The following is a 17,385-nucleotide window of genomic DNA, read 5'->3' on the forward strand; positions in this document are numbered from 1 at the left end:
TAAAATTGCAAAGCTTCTGAAGTGTCATCGAACAATCAAGCGTTTCATTCAAAATAGTCAACAGGGTCACAAGAAGCGTGTGGAAAAACCAAGGCACAAAATAACTGCCCATGAACTGAGAAAAGTCAAGCGTGCAGCTGCCAAGATGCCACTTGCCACCAGTTTGGCCATATTTCAGAGCTGCAACATCACTGGAGTGCCCAAAAGCACAAGGTGTGCAATACTCAGAGACATGGCCAAGGTAAGAAAGGCTGAAAGACGACCACCACTGAACAAGACACACAAGCTGAAACGTCAAGACTGGGCCAAGAAATATCTCAAGACTGATTTTTCTAAGGTTTTATGGACTGATGAAATGAGAGTGAGTCTTGATGGGCCAGATGGATGGGCCCGTGGCTGGATTGGTAAAGGGCAGAGAGCTCCAGTCCGACTCAGACGCCAGCAAGGTGGAGGTGGAGTACTGGTTTGGGCTGGTACCATCAAAGATGAGCTTGTGGGGCCTTTTCGGGTTGAGGATGGAGTCAAGCTCAACTCCCAGTCCTACTGCCAGTTTCTGGAAGACACCTTCTTCAAGCAGTGGTACAGGAAGAAGTCTGCATCCTTCAAGAAAAACATGATTTTCATGCAGGACAATGCTCCATCACACGCGTCCAAGTACTCCACAGCGTGGCTGGCAAGAAAGGGTATAAAAGAAGAAAATCTAATGACATGGCCTCCTTGTTCACCTGATCTGAACCCCATTAAGAACCTGTGGTCCATCATCAAATGTGAGATTTACAAGGAGGGAAAACAGTACACCTCTCTGAACAGTGTCTGGGAGGCTGTGGTTGCTGCTGCATGCAATGTTGATGGTGAACAGATCAAAACACTGACAGAATCCATGGATGGCAGGCTTTTGAGTGTCCTTGCAAAGAAAGGTGGCTATATTGGTCACTGATTTGTTTTTGTTTTCTTTTGAATGTCAGAAATGTATATTTGTGAATGTTGAGATGTTATATTGGTTTCACTGGTAAAAATAAATAATTGAAATGGGTATATATTTGTTTTTTGTTAAGTTGCCTAATAATTATGCACAGTAATAGTCACCTGCACACACAGATATCCCCCTAAAATAGCTAAAACTAAAAACAAACTAAAAACTACTTCCAAAAATATTCAGCTTTGATATTAATGAGTTTTTTGGGTTCATTGAGAACATGGTTGTTGTTCAATAATAAAATTAATCCTCAAAAATTCAACTTGCCTAATAATTCTGCACTCCCTGTATAAGTTGAAAAAAAAAAAAAAAAAAGGGGGAGGATATTGGGTTATGTTAGGGGTGTTTCCTTATAGTGTTGCGTTTGTCGCGGCAGTCGTGGCGGGGGGAGGTCATAGAAGCTGGGGCTACTGGATGGTAACGGTGAATGAGAGGGCCTCAATGGTGGGGCTGGACTCTCAGAGTTGGGGCACCTGGTTGGCTTGGTACGGCATCCGTCAGTTGGTGTCCCCGAGCTTGTGGTACGCGGCTGGGGGCAAGATGGAATTGCCGTGGTGGTTGGTGGTCGTTTAAGGTGCAGTTAGGCGGCTTCTAGGACCTCCCTCGTCAGTTATATATTTATATATATATTTATATATATATATATATATGTCATTGTTGTATCAATCGTTTATGTTTGTTCATGTTATTTATATTATTTAATAAAAAAACGGCTGCTGTGGCCGATTTAATCCAAACAGTGGCTGTGTGTGGTTATTTGGGATGGGAAGTGGGGTGGTTAGTTTAGGTAAAAGGGTTGGGAAGGGGACCCGAGCATAGCCAATAACCCTACTCATGAGGTTAGGAGACTAAGCCAAATGATACCATAAAGAGCAAAAAAGAGCGTTGCAGACGAGCGTTGGTCACGCTGCGAGTCCACATCGCAGCTCCCGGCCTGAACTCCCAGCACGGATGGGGTCACATAGCATTATATTGATTTATGATGCTATGTAACCCTTACAGTTCTGGAATGTATTGGATAACACTGGCATAATGCTGTCAGTTATATACCATACATTCCAGAACTGTAAGGGTTACATAGCATCATAAATCAATATAATGCTATGTGACCCCTGACAGCGCTGGGAGTTCAGGCCGGGAGCTGCGATGTGGACTCGCTGCGGGAGGAACGCTTGTCTGCAAGGGCCCTAAGTGTTTTGCAGTCCGCAAATTGCAGATCTGCAAAACACGGATACTGGCCATGTGCGTTGTGCATTTTGCAGATGACACATGGCTGGCACTATATAGAAAATGCCTTTTCTTGTCCACAATTGCGGACAAGAATAGAACATGCTCTGTATTTTTGCTGGCCCACGGAACAAAACTACAGATGCGGACAGCATACGGTGTGCTGTCCGCATCTTTTGCGGCCCATTGAAGTGAATGGGTCCGCACCGTTCCGCAAAATTGTGGAATGGATGTGGACCCATTTATATGGTTGTGTGAATAGACCCCAACTGTGTAACTCATCTGAACTCCCAAAATGCACTGCTGTTTGGTAGCAGGAATCCAGAAGAAGCAGCAGGAAGTATCACACTGTTACAGGAGTTTTCAAACAGGAGAAAATTGATGGCAGTATGTAAAAAAAAAAACTAAAAAACTATACACCCTCCACCACTCCTGTTCTGTGTCTGCCCGGGTCCCTGCTAAGCTCTACTTCCTGCTCCTGTCTTGGCACACAGGAAATGCCTGCTTAGTCCATCACTGGCTGTGATCCGACTGATTTGTTTCCAGGCATATCCTGTGATATAGTATGTAATATGGAAACAGAAAACTGGGTTTTTCCATAATTTTCGTACTCATGGCCTATCCTCAGAATAGATCATCAATATGAGATTGGCGTAGCTCAGCCGCATTTAAGTGAATGGGCTGAGCTGCAATACCAAGCACAGTTGCTATCAAATGGACGGTGCTATGCTTGGTAAGCTGCGAGGAGGCCACAGCACTTACTGGAGCTACAGTGAGCGCTGCTGCTTCCTCAAACAGCTGATCAGCGGGGTCCCGGGTGTCAGATCCCTACCGATCAGATACTGATGACCTATCCAGAGGATAAACCTTTTTCAATACTGTAGCGGGGGGGGGGGGGGGGCATTATTTTGTGCAGCACTAAGGTATTGCTGGCCTCTGCCTACTTCTATTCTCCCTGCCTACGTGTGCTGCCCTGCCTTCTGTCAATTTGAACCTACCTACAACATACGGCCAATTTTTGTTTTTTTTCTTCCAGAGCCACTTTCATTTCCCAGTCCGCTGAATATGGATCACAAACACATTGAATCTGATACATATGGAGATGACAGTGCTGCTGCTCTTTCTTCTTATTGATCCAGACGTCAAGCTTCCGTAGTGCACACAGATAAGCGTAAATTGCCAATAATATTGTGACCATCACAATAAAGCAACCATTGTGATGATTACCCATTCACCTTACTGTGGTGTCTGCTTCCTAAACTTAGTCATCTTGGGAATTTCCCCGCCTTGAGTTAGGTAAATGATTAGAGTGGAAGCTTTACTGCTACTTCCTCCTCAGTAAGACTCTACGTCCCGCACACAAGGAGCACACACCTTCTCTCCGTGTATAAAAGGACAGGAGGCTGCACCGTCCTCTACAGTTCTCACCTGCAAACTCCTTCTCTACCTGAGCTCTCCTTTAGCCGGCATCCAAGATGACCAAGACGGTGGCAGTGATCCTCTCTGGCTGTGGGGTGTATGATGGCAGTGAAATCCACGAGGCCTCTGCAGTGTTCGTTCATCTGAGCAGAGATGGAGCACAGGTAGGATACGGGTGTGTGGGTACAGCTTTAACAGTCTTAAAGGGGAAGTCATGTGCTAATGTTAAATGAATACAGAAAAGGGCTTACAATATAAGAATTGGGGAAGCTGAGTATTCTACAACATGACTTGGTACAATAGAAATAAAAATTCACTGTGTGTATAAATGTATAGTTAATTGTATATTCACAATCACATATGGCGGCATGGCTTAAAAAGAGACAATAATACAAGCATGAAACAGAAATTATTTTGTCCGTATTTACTGGGAACTCTATAATTATGACTGAATATTTCCCCCCACCTACAAGTATAGATGAAATATAGAGGTAAATATAGCTGAAAATGACAGTATGCATTTTTCATCATTCATACGGATCATGATAAAGAATGCAGTGCAGGGGCCTAGCTATTGTGGAAGCAGAAGAAGCGGCTGCTATGGGGGCCCAGACTCAGAAGGGGCCCACCAGTGGGAGGACTAAAAGATTTTGTCAGGGCCCCCTCAACAGTATTATACATGACATGACATACATTATATACGTGTAGGAAATGGATGGAGCGGCTGCTGGGCCTCATCTAAGAGAACGATCTTGACCAGCCATAGGAGTGGGGGCTGCACAGGAGGAGGGGGTTGATGAAGGAGATGAGCGCTTCAAAAATTTGCTGTGGGGTCCAGTTATTTCTAGTTACGCCACTGTAAAGAATGCAGACTTGGTGTGGGATAAAACTTTTTTTTGAGACTTCTGAGATATTTCAAGTGTCGCAGACAATAAATGTGCCTTAATCCAGGTCTAATCTCAAATTTAGCTTTTAAACATAGACCAATCAAAAGTGGTGAGGATTAGTGATGGACGAACATCGGCCGTGATGATTCGCGAACCGTGCGTTCGCGGCGGACTCCATTGACTTTAATGGCAGGCAAACCTGAAAAACCTTCAGGTCATATTTGCAGCCACCAAATATTTACTAGAAGTGCACAAATAGTCCCACAACATGGACAGTGACATACCAGAGGGGGATCAATGGCACAAATTCCCACCAAAAATATGTATTTTAATCAGGGGTCATTTTTACGCATCTTAAAGGGAAACTCTCCAAAATGTGCCCTGCTGGAGCCTAGAAAATTTTTACTTTAGGCCACGGGAGTACAGGCCCCAAAAATAAGGCATTCACCTGACAGAAAAGAACAAGTGATTATGTGGCTGGAGGTATATTAGATGGTCACTGGACAACTAATTTACTGTAGGCCAGTACAGGCCCCAAAAATTGGGCATTCACCTGACAGAAAAGAGCAAGTGATTATGTGGCTGGAGGTATATTAGATGGTCATTGGACAACTAATTTACTGTAGGCCAGTACAGGCCCCCAAAATTAGGCATTCACCTGACAGAAAAGGCCTTTTATGCTGCTGGTTATACATAAGACAAGGACCATTCTTTGTTCTGTGGGGTGGAAGATATGTGTGGGCTGGCATGAGGAAATTCAATTACACGTGGTCGTCACAGGTGTTGAATTCCTCTGAGATCCATGCCTCATTCATTTTTAGAAATGTGAGGTATCTTGGCACCGACACTGTGTTCCAGAGATAAATTCACTTGCTGCTGAACATGGCCATATAGCTCTGGGATGCCCCTCTGGGAGAAATATTTCCTTCCGGGGACTTTCCATTGCCATGTGCCAATGGCCACAATTTTTCTAAAGACCTCAGAGTCCACCAGTTGTTGGCGGGGGGGCAGTTCCGGAGGTCAGCCATTGAGCAAGAGGGTTATCCGGCGTCATCAACTTTTTACGCTCAAACATTTGGGCCACAGAAGCCTACCTTCTGCCAGATGAACGCGACAACGGCACGGTGGAAGGTGGAGTGGAGGACAAATGGAAGGAGCGAGGAGAAGGAGAAGAGGCAGGACGTGGAGTGTCGGGAGTGTGGCTTTGTGGGTTCTGATGGTGTTGCTCCCACTGGTTTCGGTAATGGGAGGCCAGGTGCCTTCTTAAGGCGGTCGTCCCTAGGTGAGTGTTAGGCTTACCTCGACTTGACAGCACAGGCTGCAGATGGCAACACTATTGTCAGCAGCTGACACGTTAAAAAAAGCCCACACTGCGGAGCCATGCGTCGGCGTCCTGGGAGCGCAAGATGTGACCGTGCATGGTGGATGGCTCGCTCCAGATACATTTGCAGTATGCTTTTTGCCTCCTATGCACTGCCAGTTCTGCCTGCTTCTCCTCCTCCTTCTCCTCCCTATCTGCTGCTCCGTCTCTCCCTCTGAACTCCTCCTCTTCCTTTCTTGTGGGCACCCACGTGACGTCCATCGACACGTCATTATCGTCACCTTCACCATCACTGACATTAGAGATCTCGGAGTAGGCAGCAACAGCAGGGACCACCCTCCTTGGGTTGATCTTGGTACTGTCGTCAGACTGCTGGATGGCGGCCGTTGCTACCTCCTCTTCCTCATTCGATGCCAAGAATGGCTGCGCATCGGTAAGGTCTGGGAATGGATGGGAAAATAATTCCTCTGTCTCGAGTGGAGGGGCTATGGTGGTGGTGGTTTCTTTGGGGGTGCACACAGCAGAGTGAGGAGGGTGCAGATACAGAGAATGAGGAGAGTGCAGAAGCGGAAGGCTGAGTGAGCCACTTAACCAACTCTGGTGCATCCTTTGACGTAATCGCACGCACCTTCTCCAACTTCACACTTAGGCTCCGGCCTGGTGCACCTGCCCGACCCCTACCACCCCTGCAGAACGGCCTGCCTCTTCCTCTGCCTGTCATTTTCAAAATAACCCTGTGCCAAAGTCCCTAGAGAAGAGCAGTATTTGTGGAAACGGGTATATCGCAGGCCTCAATCAGTATTTGGTGGAATCGGGTATATAAAACCCCTTAATCAGTATTTTGTGAAAGGAGGTACAGTATATTGCACCCCTCAATCAGTATTTGGTGGAAGCAGTTATATCGCACCCCTCAATTAGTATTTTGTGGAAGCGGGTATATCAAACTCCTTAATCAGTATTTTGTGGAAGCAGGTGTATCGCAGGCCTCAATCAATATTTGGTGGAAGCAGGTATATCAATCCCCTTAATCAGTATTTTGTGGAATCAGGTATATCAAAACACTTAATCAGTTTTTTGAGAGGTGCAATATACCTGCTTCCACAATCATTTTTTGAGGGGGGCAACAGGTATATCACACCCATTGTAAATAGTTGTTCCAATAGCGCTTGTCCCTCTATATACCTGCGGTATCGCAGCAGAACTGCACACAACTGCTGCACAATACAAATTTCTATGTTAGAAAGTATATTACACCCCTCAGTATATCACACCTATCGATAGCACACCTATACCAGTCCTTAAAAGGACTTTTGTAGCCCTATTAGCTAGCGTTTGGTGTCCCTAACATCCTGTCCCTGCTCCACAAAGCAACCTCTCCCTACACTGGCAAAACACAAAATGTAAAATGGCTGCCAGATCGGGTTCTGTTATAGGGTGGGGCTGTGTCCATGGGCTGAAACGTCTCAATTGGCTGCCCTGTCCCACCTGATGGATGTGTCATGAGTCAAAGTTCGGCGCAATGCAAAAGAATATGGCACATGCGAACATCGCCATATGTTTGCATGTTCAGCGAATCGCGAATGCACAAAGTTTGCCGTGAAACGACCACCGGTGGAACCGCAAGACCATCTCTAGTGAGGATCATGAAATGTAAAATACGGTAAAAAAAAAATCCTTGTAAAATCCCCTCAAAAGACAAGGGGGCACTGCCTCCGACTGGAGAAAAAAAAAGTTCAGTCTCCAGGAATCGTCAAGAACTGTGAATCTGTGGAATAGACTTACTCAGGACATGGTCACAGCAGGAACAGTGGACAGTTTTAAAAAGGGTTAAGATGAATTCTTAAAAGTAATTGACATTAATGCTTATGAAAATCTGAGTCTCACTTCCTTCTGGGATTCGTGTTCCCACGCTTCCCTTGGTTGAACTTGATGGACTTTTTGTCTTTTTTTCAACTGTATTAACTATGTAAATGTCACAATTGCCATGACTTGCGATTTTTTTTTTTTATTTTTTTTTACGTCACACAACTGATTTCCGTTCCGCAAAACAAAGAACATGTCCTATTGTCTGCATTACGGACAAGGATAGTACTGTTCTATTAGTGGCCAGCTGTTCCGCTACACAAAATACGGAATACACACGGACATGATTTTTTGTGGATCCATTTTTTGCGGACCGCAAAATACATACGGTCATGTGCATGAGCCTTAACTCTCATTGGAAAAAAGGTATATTACACAGAATACCTTTTTTGCAGTATCTTCTATAGCAGAAGCATAGTCTATTATGCTTTTTAAATAAGCACTGTGTATGTACAGAGGAAGTTGACATTTTAAATATGCCGCTTGTGAACTCATCGGGCACCATAGCCGCCGGTTTTCTGCTGTTTCAAACAGCAGAATCCTAGGGCTGAAGTTTGCAATCAGTGATAATGCTGATCGCAGACATTTAAACCCACAGATGCAGTGGTCAGTTGTGAACAAGGAATCTAAGGCTGCGTTCACACGGGCGAGATTTCCGCGCGGGTGCAATGCGGTAGGTGAACGCATTGCACCCGCACTGAATCTGGACCCATTCATTTTAATGGGGCTGTTCAGATGAGCGATGATTTTCACGCATCACTTATGCGTTGCGTGAAAATCGCAGCATTCTCTATATTCTGCGTTTTTCACGCAACGCAGGCCCCATAGAAGTGAATGGGGTTGCGTGAAAATCGCATGCATCCGCAAGCAAGTGCGGGCGCCGTGCGATTTTCACGCACGGTTGCTAGGTGACTGTCTATACACTGTATTATTTTCCCTTATAACATGGTTATAAGGGAAAATAATAGCATTCTGAAAACAGAATGCTTAGTAGGTGATCAATTGAGGGTTAAAAATAATAAAAAAATTAACTCACCTTGTCCTCTTGTTCGCGTAGTTCTCCCGGTCTTTAGTTCTTTAAAAAGATGAACTATGGGCTAAAGGACCTTTGGTGACGTCAGATCACATGCTCCAATCACAGGGTCCATCACCGCGGTGATGGACCATGTGATTGGAGCATGTGATCTGACGTCACCAAAGGTCCTTTAGCCCATAGTTCATATTTTGAGAAGTAAAGAAGAGACCGGGACTTACGCGAACAAACGGAGAAGGTGAGTTAATTTTTTTTATTTTTTTTAACCCTCAACTGATCACCTACTAAGCATTCTGTTTTCAGAATGCTATTATTTTCCCTTATAACCATGTTATAAGGGAAAATAATAACATCTACACAACACCGAACCCAAACCTGAACTTCAGTGAAGAAGTTCGGGTCTGGGTACCACAGTCGTTTTTTTATCACGCGCGTGCAAAACACATTGCACACGCACGATAAAAACTGAACATCGGAACGCAATCGCAGTCAAAACTGACTGCAATTGCATTCCTACTCGCGCGGGTTTGCCGCAACACACCGGGACGCATCCGGAACTAATCCGGACACGCTCGTGTGAACGCAGCCTAAGTTGGAAAATGCCGCACGCTCCCACATTCCCTCGCTGAAATCAGGGAATCTGTTACCTTATAATGATAGGCCAGAGCCTGCTGGAGGCTCCGATACCTATCACAGGAATATTCCAATACAGACCTGCAGGTGGCAGCACTGCATTGTAATATACTGATTTGCCCATGCAGTAATGGATCAAAATCCATTAGTGAATATAAATATATAAATATAATCATTGCTTGTTATAGTCACCTAGGGTGACTTAAAAAAAGTAAAAATGTTTTAAAAATATAAGAAAAACTATGAAAATTTAAATCACCGCTTTTTCCCAAATTTAAAATAAGACTACATGAACAAAAAAAAAAATCATCGTAGGCATGGCTGTGTCCAAAAACACATGTACTATTAAATTATAAAAATATTTACCCCATACGGCGAACGGAAAACAACATGGGCCAATTCAGCCTTTTTTTTTTTTAATTGCTTCACCTCCCAAAAAAATATAATAAAAACTGATCAAAAAGTTATACACATGCCAAAGTGGTATCAAACAAAAAATGAGCCCTCGCACAGCTCCATAGACATAATTATAGAAAATAAAGATATGGGGATATAAAAAAATATGTTGATTGAAAAGAAAAATATTTTTTCCAATTTTTTTTTTCTTTTTTTTTCCAGTATTAAAACACAAGAAAAATTATATACGGTAAATGTGGTATCGTTGTAATCATACCGACCCTGAGAATGAGGGCAACTGGTCAGTGTTACTGCATACGGAATGCTGTAAAAACAAAACCGATAAAACTGTGGCAGAATTTAGTTTTTTTCCAACTCCACCCCATTTGGAATTTTTTTCCAGCTTCCCACTACATTGTAGACAATATTAAATGGTGCTATTAAAAAACACGTGGCCCGCAAAAAAACAAGCCCTCACATGGCTAATTAAATGGAAAAATAGAAAAGTTATGGCTCCAGAAAGGCAAAGAATAAAAAAAGAAAATGGAAAAAGAAAAATCCTCTGGGACTCAGTGGGTTAATACAGTGAGGAGGAGTGGGGGGGGGGGGGGGGGAATGTATGTCAAGGACACTCTTTTCGAATACTGCATGTCAGACCAATTATATGCTATCAATATTAGTGTTGATCACGAATATTCGAATTTCGAGTTTTTATCGCGAATATAGGTACTTCAAAAATTCGCGAATATTTTGAATATGGTGATATATATTAGTAATTTTGAATATTTGATTTTTTTTTTAAATCAGTACACATGATCCCTCCCTGCTTCTAGCTTGCGGGCCAATGAGAAGGCTGCAGTATATTTGACTTTAGGAGTAGTGTTTGTGAATTTTCGTAATGCGAATTTTCGTAATGCGAATTTTTCAACTTACAACTATTAGACAAACAAGATTATAGCACTATATTAGCTAAATTGCTCTATATCCGTATTTTTTTCGAATATTTGCTATATCTTCGTTTTTTCGAATATTCGTAATATTCTAAAACAAGAATATATAGCAATATAGCGAATATTCGAAAAAAAAACAAAAACGAATATAGGGCAATTTAGCTAATATAGTGCTATAATCTTCTTTGTCTAATAGTTGTAATTTTTTTCTCATCTGAAGCTCAGATTGGAAAAAATTACAACTATAAAAAAAAAGATTATAGCACTATATTAGCTAAATTGCTCTATATTCAGTTTTTTTCGAATATTCGCTATATTGCTATATATTCTTGTTTTAGAATATTACGAATATTCGAAAAAAACAAAGTTATAGCAATATAGCGAACATTCGAAAAAAACCAAAAAACAAATATAGAGCAATTTAGCTAATATAGTGCTATAATCTTCTTTGTCTAATAGTTGTAAGTTGAAAAATTCGCAATAAAAATTTGCATCACGAAAATTTGCATATTACACGATCATTACCTTGCCGATTTTTCGAGTAAAAAAAATTGAACAATATAACGAATATTCGAATTTGCGAATATTCGACGAATATTCTACAAAATATTCGCGAAATATCGCGAATTCAAATATGACCCCTGCCGCTCATCACTAATCAATATGTTTATTATATTTGCTGCAAGCATTTTTGGGCATATATAACCTTAGCTTTAGTCCTCATTAAAGGTGTATTACCATCTCAGACATTTATAGGCTATGTCATGAATGTCTCATAGATGCAGGTCCTACCTCTTAGACCTGCACCTACCTCTGGAATCCACACCTTTCCACCTCTATGGAAATTATGAATTATACTCGGATGTTTCTCTAACTACCAAAAGACAGAATAGAAAGAGGCTACAGTAGAGACCAAAAGTTTGGACACACCTTCTCATTCAAAGAGTTTTCTTTATTTTCATGACTATGAAGGCATCACAACTATGAATTAACACATGTGGAATTATATACATAACAAACAAGTGTGAAACAACTGAAAATATGTCATATTCTAGGTTCTTCAAAGTAGCCACCTTTTGCTTTGATTACTGCTTTGCACACTCTTGGCATTCTCTTGATGAGCTTCAAGAGGTAGTCCCCTGAAATAGTCTTCCAACAGTCTTGAAGGAGTTCCCAGAGATGCTTAGCACTTGTTGGCCCTTTTGCCTTCACTCTGCGGTCCAGCTCTCCCCAAACCATCTCGATTGGGTTCAGGTCCGGTGACTGTGGAGGCCAGGTCATCTGGCGCAGCACCCCATCACTCTCCTTCATGGTCAAATAGCCCTTAATTTCAAAGTTTTCCCAATTTTTCGGCTGACTGACTGACCTTCATTTCTTAAAGTAATGATGGCCACTCGTTTTTCTTTACTTAGCTGCTTTTTTCTTGCCATAATACAAATTCTAACAGTCTATTCAGTAGGACTATCAGCTGTGTATCCACCTGACTTCTCCTCAACGCAACTGATGGTCCCAACCCCATTTATAAGGCAAGAAATCCCACTTATTAAACCTGACAGGGCACACCTGTGAAGTGAAAACCATTTCAGGGGACTACCTCTTGAAGCTCATCAAGAGAATGCCAAGAGTGTGCAAAGCAGTAATCAAAGCAAAAGGTGGCTACTTTGAAGAACCTAGAATATGACATATTTTCAGTTGTTTCACACTTGCTTGTTATGTATATAATTCCACATGTGTTAATTCATAGTTTTGATGCCTTCAATGTGAATCTACAATTTTCATAGTCATGAAAATAAAGAAAACTCTTTGAATAAGAAGGTGTGTCCAAACTTTTGGTCTGTACTGTATGTGCTCTATTCCTTTCCCACCTAGATGTGGATCCACTCAAGGAGACCTACCGTATGTTCTTGAAAAAGGTGCAGGCCCCAGAGGTTGGACCTACATCCATCTGACATCTTCTGTATATCTTAAACTGAGAACTGAGCACTTCTGTGGCTTGTATCCCTCATTACAATGTTAATTTATGATTCTTAATAATCCACAAAAAATGGATGTGTAACTTCGATCCATCAGTAGATCTTCCTCAGACAGCTGGTCAATAAACACAGATCTAAACTGTCTCAAAAACTTGTATCTGTAATCTACTCAGACGATAAAAAAAAAAATCTGACAATTACAATTCCTTCTGGATACAATATAGCCCTTACTAGATTCTGACTGTATGAAGTATATTATTGGTACACTGAAAAATCTTCATTTATTCTCCTTTCACAGTATGTGGCATTTGCACCCAACATAGACCAGATGCATGTGGTGGACCATGTGAAAGGACAACCCTCTGAAGAGAAACGCAATGTACTTACAGAGAGTGCTCGCATTGCAAGAGGAAACATTAAAGATCTTAAAGATCTAAAAGTCAGTGAATTTGATGCACTCCTCATACCAGGTACAATATGTCATAACCATACGAATCGTGCAGAATGGATCTTATAAGAGGGAGAATTTTTACACTTTGCCAATTTTTCCAATCTCTACTAGGAGGTTTTGGAGTTGCCAAAAATCTTTCTTCTTGGGCGGTTCAAGGAAAAGACTGCTCTGTAATTAAACCCATTGAAGAAACGATTAAAGGATTTCATGCTGCCAAGAAGCCCATTGGCCTGTGTTGTATCTCACCTGTGTTAGCTGCAAAGATTCTACCTGGATGTGAGGTCACTGTTGGCTCTGATACAGAGTGTGAAAAGTGAGTGATTATCTATCTATATCTCTATCTATCATCAGGGGAGGATTGGGAACTTAAAGTGGCCCTGGAAAAAAAAAACTAAAAGTGGCCCCATGTTGGAGGTGGATCCAGATTTACAGAAGGCGGGGCAACACAATGAGGCAGGTACAACAGAAATGGGGGGGGGGGGCAGCAGTACCTTAGTGCAGCACAAAATACTGCCCTAGCAGAACCAAATACCACAGTGCAGCATAAAATACTGCTCCAGCAGAACCATATACAACACTGCAGCACAATATACTGTATACAATATACTGCTGCCCACGTCACAGACTCACAGTATGAAACTGTATCACCGTCCTGAGGATGGTGATACAGTTGAATTCAGGAGGTACCTATTGATGCTGGCCAGGTGCATACCGTAAGTACCTGATGCTCCTAGCATTAATTAATCTACTATCTATCTACTATCTATCAATCATTTTCTATGACAAAACACTGTAAACAGTTTAAAGAGGAGCTGTCACCTCTTCTGTCATGTTTATTTTAGTAACTACTTGCATTCCCCATGTAATAACAATTCTGGAGCAACTACTTATAGAACGCTATGTTGTGCCATTCCAATATTATTCCTACTAGAATTTTATAAAATAATTTCCAACAGTCTCTGTGTTACCAGTTGTGTCCCTGCATAGTCTGACAGTGGGACTGATTGGATAGTGGCAGACTGTGCAGGGTCAACCTCCAACTGGTAACACCCGGATGGACTTTTATTGCAGTCTGTTGACCATTCATAAGAAATAATAAAGGAACGGCACAACGTAAATTCATAAGAATAAAAATGCTACAGAATTGTTATCTCATGGGTAAGTAGTTACTAATGGCAAGGTTAGAAGAGGTGACAAGTCCTCTCTAACTTCATTATGGAAATCATGTTCATTGTCTCTTGCACTGAGATTTCACTGATGGTTTTATTTGGACAGCTCAAGGCTGTCAGTAATGATGCCTGTTAGACCCAAATTATAGCTTTTAAAAGTAAAAGAAAAATCCCTTAGGCATTTCTTACAGATAGTTTTGTTTAAATAAAGTACAATAATATTCTTTTAATTATTTTCTTATTAAACAGCAGTTAATACAGTGTAAATAGTATAAATGATGCACATTTGGTATCCCCATACAACTCATGCAACTTGTACAATATATTTGGCATCCCCATACTGCACCCTTGCTCCTTCTGCTTCCTCAGCCAGTTCCTCTTTCCCCTCCTTAATAGACTGAAACAGGTTCCTGCATAATCATCTTGTCTGGTCCTGTCACTCAAGGAGAGGGAGGGGCTGGAAGAGGATGTAGGAGGAGCAAAGGTGCACAGAGTGGGTTTGGCCCGCCTTCAGTGTGCGTAATTGCTTATATGGATTTAATGTACTTTTTCACTAAGTGAAAGGTATCATCAGTCCATTCATCTGAGCTAGCCCTACAGGGCTGCTTCACATTGTGCCGAATGACAGACTCCTTTTATTGTAATTCCAAGCAATGCATCAAAGAAGAACCACATTTCCAGATCTATCATGTACATCCTAGTGCAAAGTCTGAATTCTTCTTGTCACTGTCATGTTAACACCGTTGTAACTTGGTGACCTTTGTCTATTCTACAGATGGCCATATGCAAAAACAGCAGGAGACATTAAAGAGCTGGGCTGTAAACACGTCAACAAACAGGTCAATGAAGTTCACATAGATGCGAAAAATAAACTGGTCACGACCAGCGCCTTTATGTGTAACAGCCCGATACATGAGATATTTGATGGCATCGGTGAAATGGTTAAAGCAGTGCTCAAGCTGAGTTGATTTAGAAATTCTATAGAACTGCAGGACAAATCATGTTCGTTAATAAACCCTGTATTTTTTTTGTACACACAAATAAAGTATTACTTTGAAGTAGAACTGATTGGTGATTCCAAAATTTTTTACAATCTTATTGTGGTTCATTCAGCACAATTAATCCTAGCTTTGTCCAATTATGGAAATTTCAGGCCTCAAACCTGAGATTCTGATGACTTGTTACCTTCTGATTGGGCACAAGATATTCTGATGCTAATCCTAGTTGTATGTAAATTGTATTAATACAGAGAACAATAATATCAGAATATATTAAGGCTACTTTCACATCAGCGTTTTCCTTTCCGGTATTGAGATCTGCCATAGGATCTCAAAAACGGAAGAAAACACTTCAGTTTTGTCCTCATTCATTGTCAATGGGGACAAAACTCAACTGAACGGAACTGAGTGCACCAGAATGCATTCCGTTCCGTTTCATTGCTTTCCCATGACACACACAGAAGCGCTGCAAGGAACGTTTTTGAGTGCGTCCTGGGATACTGATCAAGACGAATCCATCATGAAACCCAATGTAAGTCAATGGTGATGAATCCATTTTTTTTTGTTCATTTGGAATATGATACAACTGGATCCGTTCTGAACGGATGCAGATGGTTATAGTATATACCGGATGCTTTTTTGCTGAACCCATGACAGATCCAGAAAAAACATACATGTGAAAGTAACCTAAACCAGTTTCCTTTGGCATACTTGTATAATGGTCCTTTTACATAGACTGATAATCAGGCCAGCTATGGAGGATGCTCGCTCCTGATGACTGGCCTTTGTAAAAGGCATAGCCAATCACTTGATGAAAGACCAACAGTTCGTTTATTGGCTGACCATGTCTTTCTGGCATCTAAAATCATTGTTTCTGTGCAGAAGATTGGCCCATATACAGTGGCGTGCCTAAGGTGCTTGGCACGGGGGGGGGGGTCCATTCTTTGGCACCCCCCCAATACTTTAAAAAAATTGTACCCTCTCACAGTAGTTATGCCCACATTGTGCCCTCTCACAGTAGTTATGCCCACATGGTGCCCCCCTCACAGTAGTTATGCCCTCTTTGTGCCCCCTTCACAGTAATAATCCCCATTGTTCCCCCTTTGCAGTAATAATCCCCATTGTGCCCCCTTCATAGTAAAAATCCCCATTGTGCCCCCTTCACAGTAATAATGCCCACTGTGCCCCCTTCATAGTAATAATGCCCTTTGCACCCCTTTTTATTGTAGTAATGCCCTCTGGCTCCGTGCCCCCTCCATAGTAGCAATGCTCATTGTGCCCCCTCCATAGTAGCAATGCTCATTGTGCCCCCTTCACATTATTAATGACCTCTGTGCCCCCTCCATAGTAATAAAGTCCTCTGTGCCCCCTGCATAGTAATAAAGTCCTCTGTGCCCTCTCTGTATTAAAAAAACAAACAAAAAAAACCAGTACCTACTCACCTTGTCCCGCTCCTGAAGCTCACATACCTCTCTTCACTGAAAGCACAGATCGCTCTGCAGAACGGTGTGGGGGCAGAGCTAATGCAGATTTCTGTGCTGCAGGCTCCGCCCGCACTGGCAGGCAGCGCGATCTGTGTCTGCAGGCTGAATGGTGGAGCGGGGGGGAGTCTTCCTGCTTCGCCATTCTGTGCGCCGCCGGCCTGAAGGAGGGGAGGAGCGCGGGGAGCTGAGCAGTGAGTGACAGGACCGGAGCTCCCAGCGCTCCAGCAATGAGCGCTTCCATCTGTATTGATGGAAGCGCTCATTGCTTCTGGCACCGCCCTGAGAGCCAGCAACTGGGGCGGACGGCCCCCCAGGCACCCCTGGCCATATAACAGCGATCTGCTGCCAAGAAACAATGGTTTTCTATGGGAAATAATCGCTGTATCGATCACTTGTCCCCATACAGAGGAGGTGATTGCTGCATATAAATGTGTAAAAAGACCTTAAGAGATTTACAAGAAATGTCCACAAATTGCTTTCACACAGACATCTGCCTCTGCCTAATTACTGGTCAAAAAAGATGTTTAATGTGAGGTACAGTTTGGGTATTATTTATACAGCGGTATAGCGAAGGACACTTGAATGAAAGGAATTTGAGAGTAAAG

General features: G+C 42.4%; 1 protein-coding gene across 1 annotated transcript; it reads left to right on the forward strand.

Annotated features, from left to right (window-relative positions):
* The first annotated feature begins 3,526 nt into the window (after positions 1 to 3,526).
* On the forward strand, positions 3,527 to 15,362 carry LOC121009444 (glutamine amidotransferase-like class 1 domain-containing protein 3A, mitochondrial). Its single transcript, XM_040442560.1, has 4 exons — positions 3,527 to 3,786; positions 12,977 to 13,148; positions 13,241 to 13,442; positions 15,074 to 15,362. The coding sequence occupies exons 1-4, from the start codon at positions 3,679 to 3,681 to the stop codon at positions 15,264 to 15,266; spliced, it is 675 nt and encodes a 224-aa protein (XP_040298494.1). The 5' UTR covers positions 3,527 to 3,678; the 3' UTR covers positions 15,267 to 15,362.
* Positions 15,363 to 17,385: the final 2,023 nt, after the last annotated feature.

This window comes from Bufo bufo, chromosome 8, assembly GCF_905171765.1.
Source record: "Bufo bufo chromosome 8, aBufBuf1.1, whole genome shotgun sequence".
NCBI classification, from domain to species: domain Eukaryota; kingdom Metazoa; phylum Chordata; class Amphibia; order Anura; family Bufonidae; genus Bufo; species Bufo bufo.

Bases quoted from the DNA above. Each gene is read 5' to 3' on its own strand.
- LOC121009444 (XM_040442560.1), top strand. From the start codon at position 3,679: ATGACCAAGACGGTGGCAGTGATCCTCTCTGGCTGTGGGGTGTATGAT. The intron at 3,787-12,976 runs GTAGGATACGGG...CTCCTTTCACAG, and splicing joins TGAGCAGAGATGGAGCACAG to TATGTGGCATTTGCACCCAA. The intron at 13,149-13,240 runs GTACAATATGTC...AATCTCTACTAG, and splicing joins TGATGCACTCCTCATACCAG to GAGGTTTTGGAGTTGCCAAA.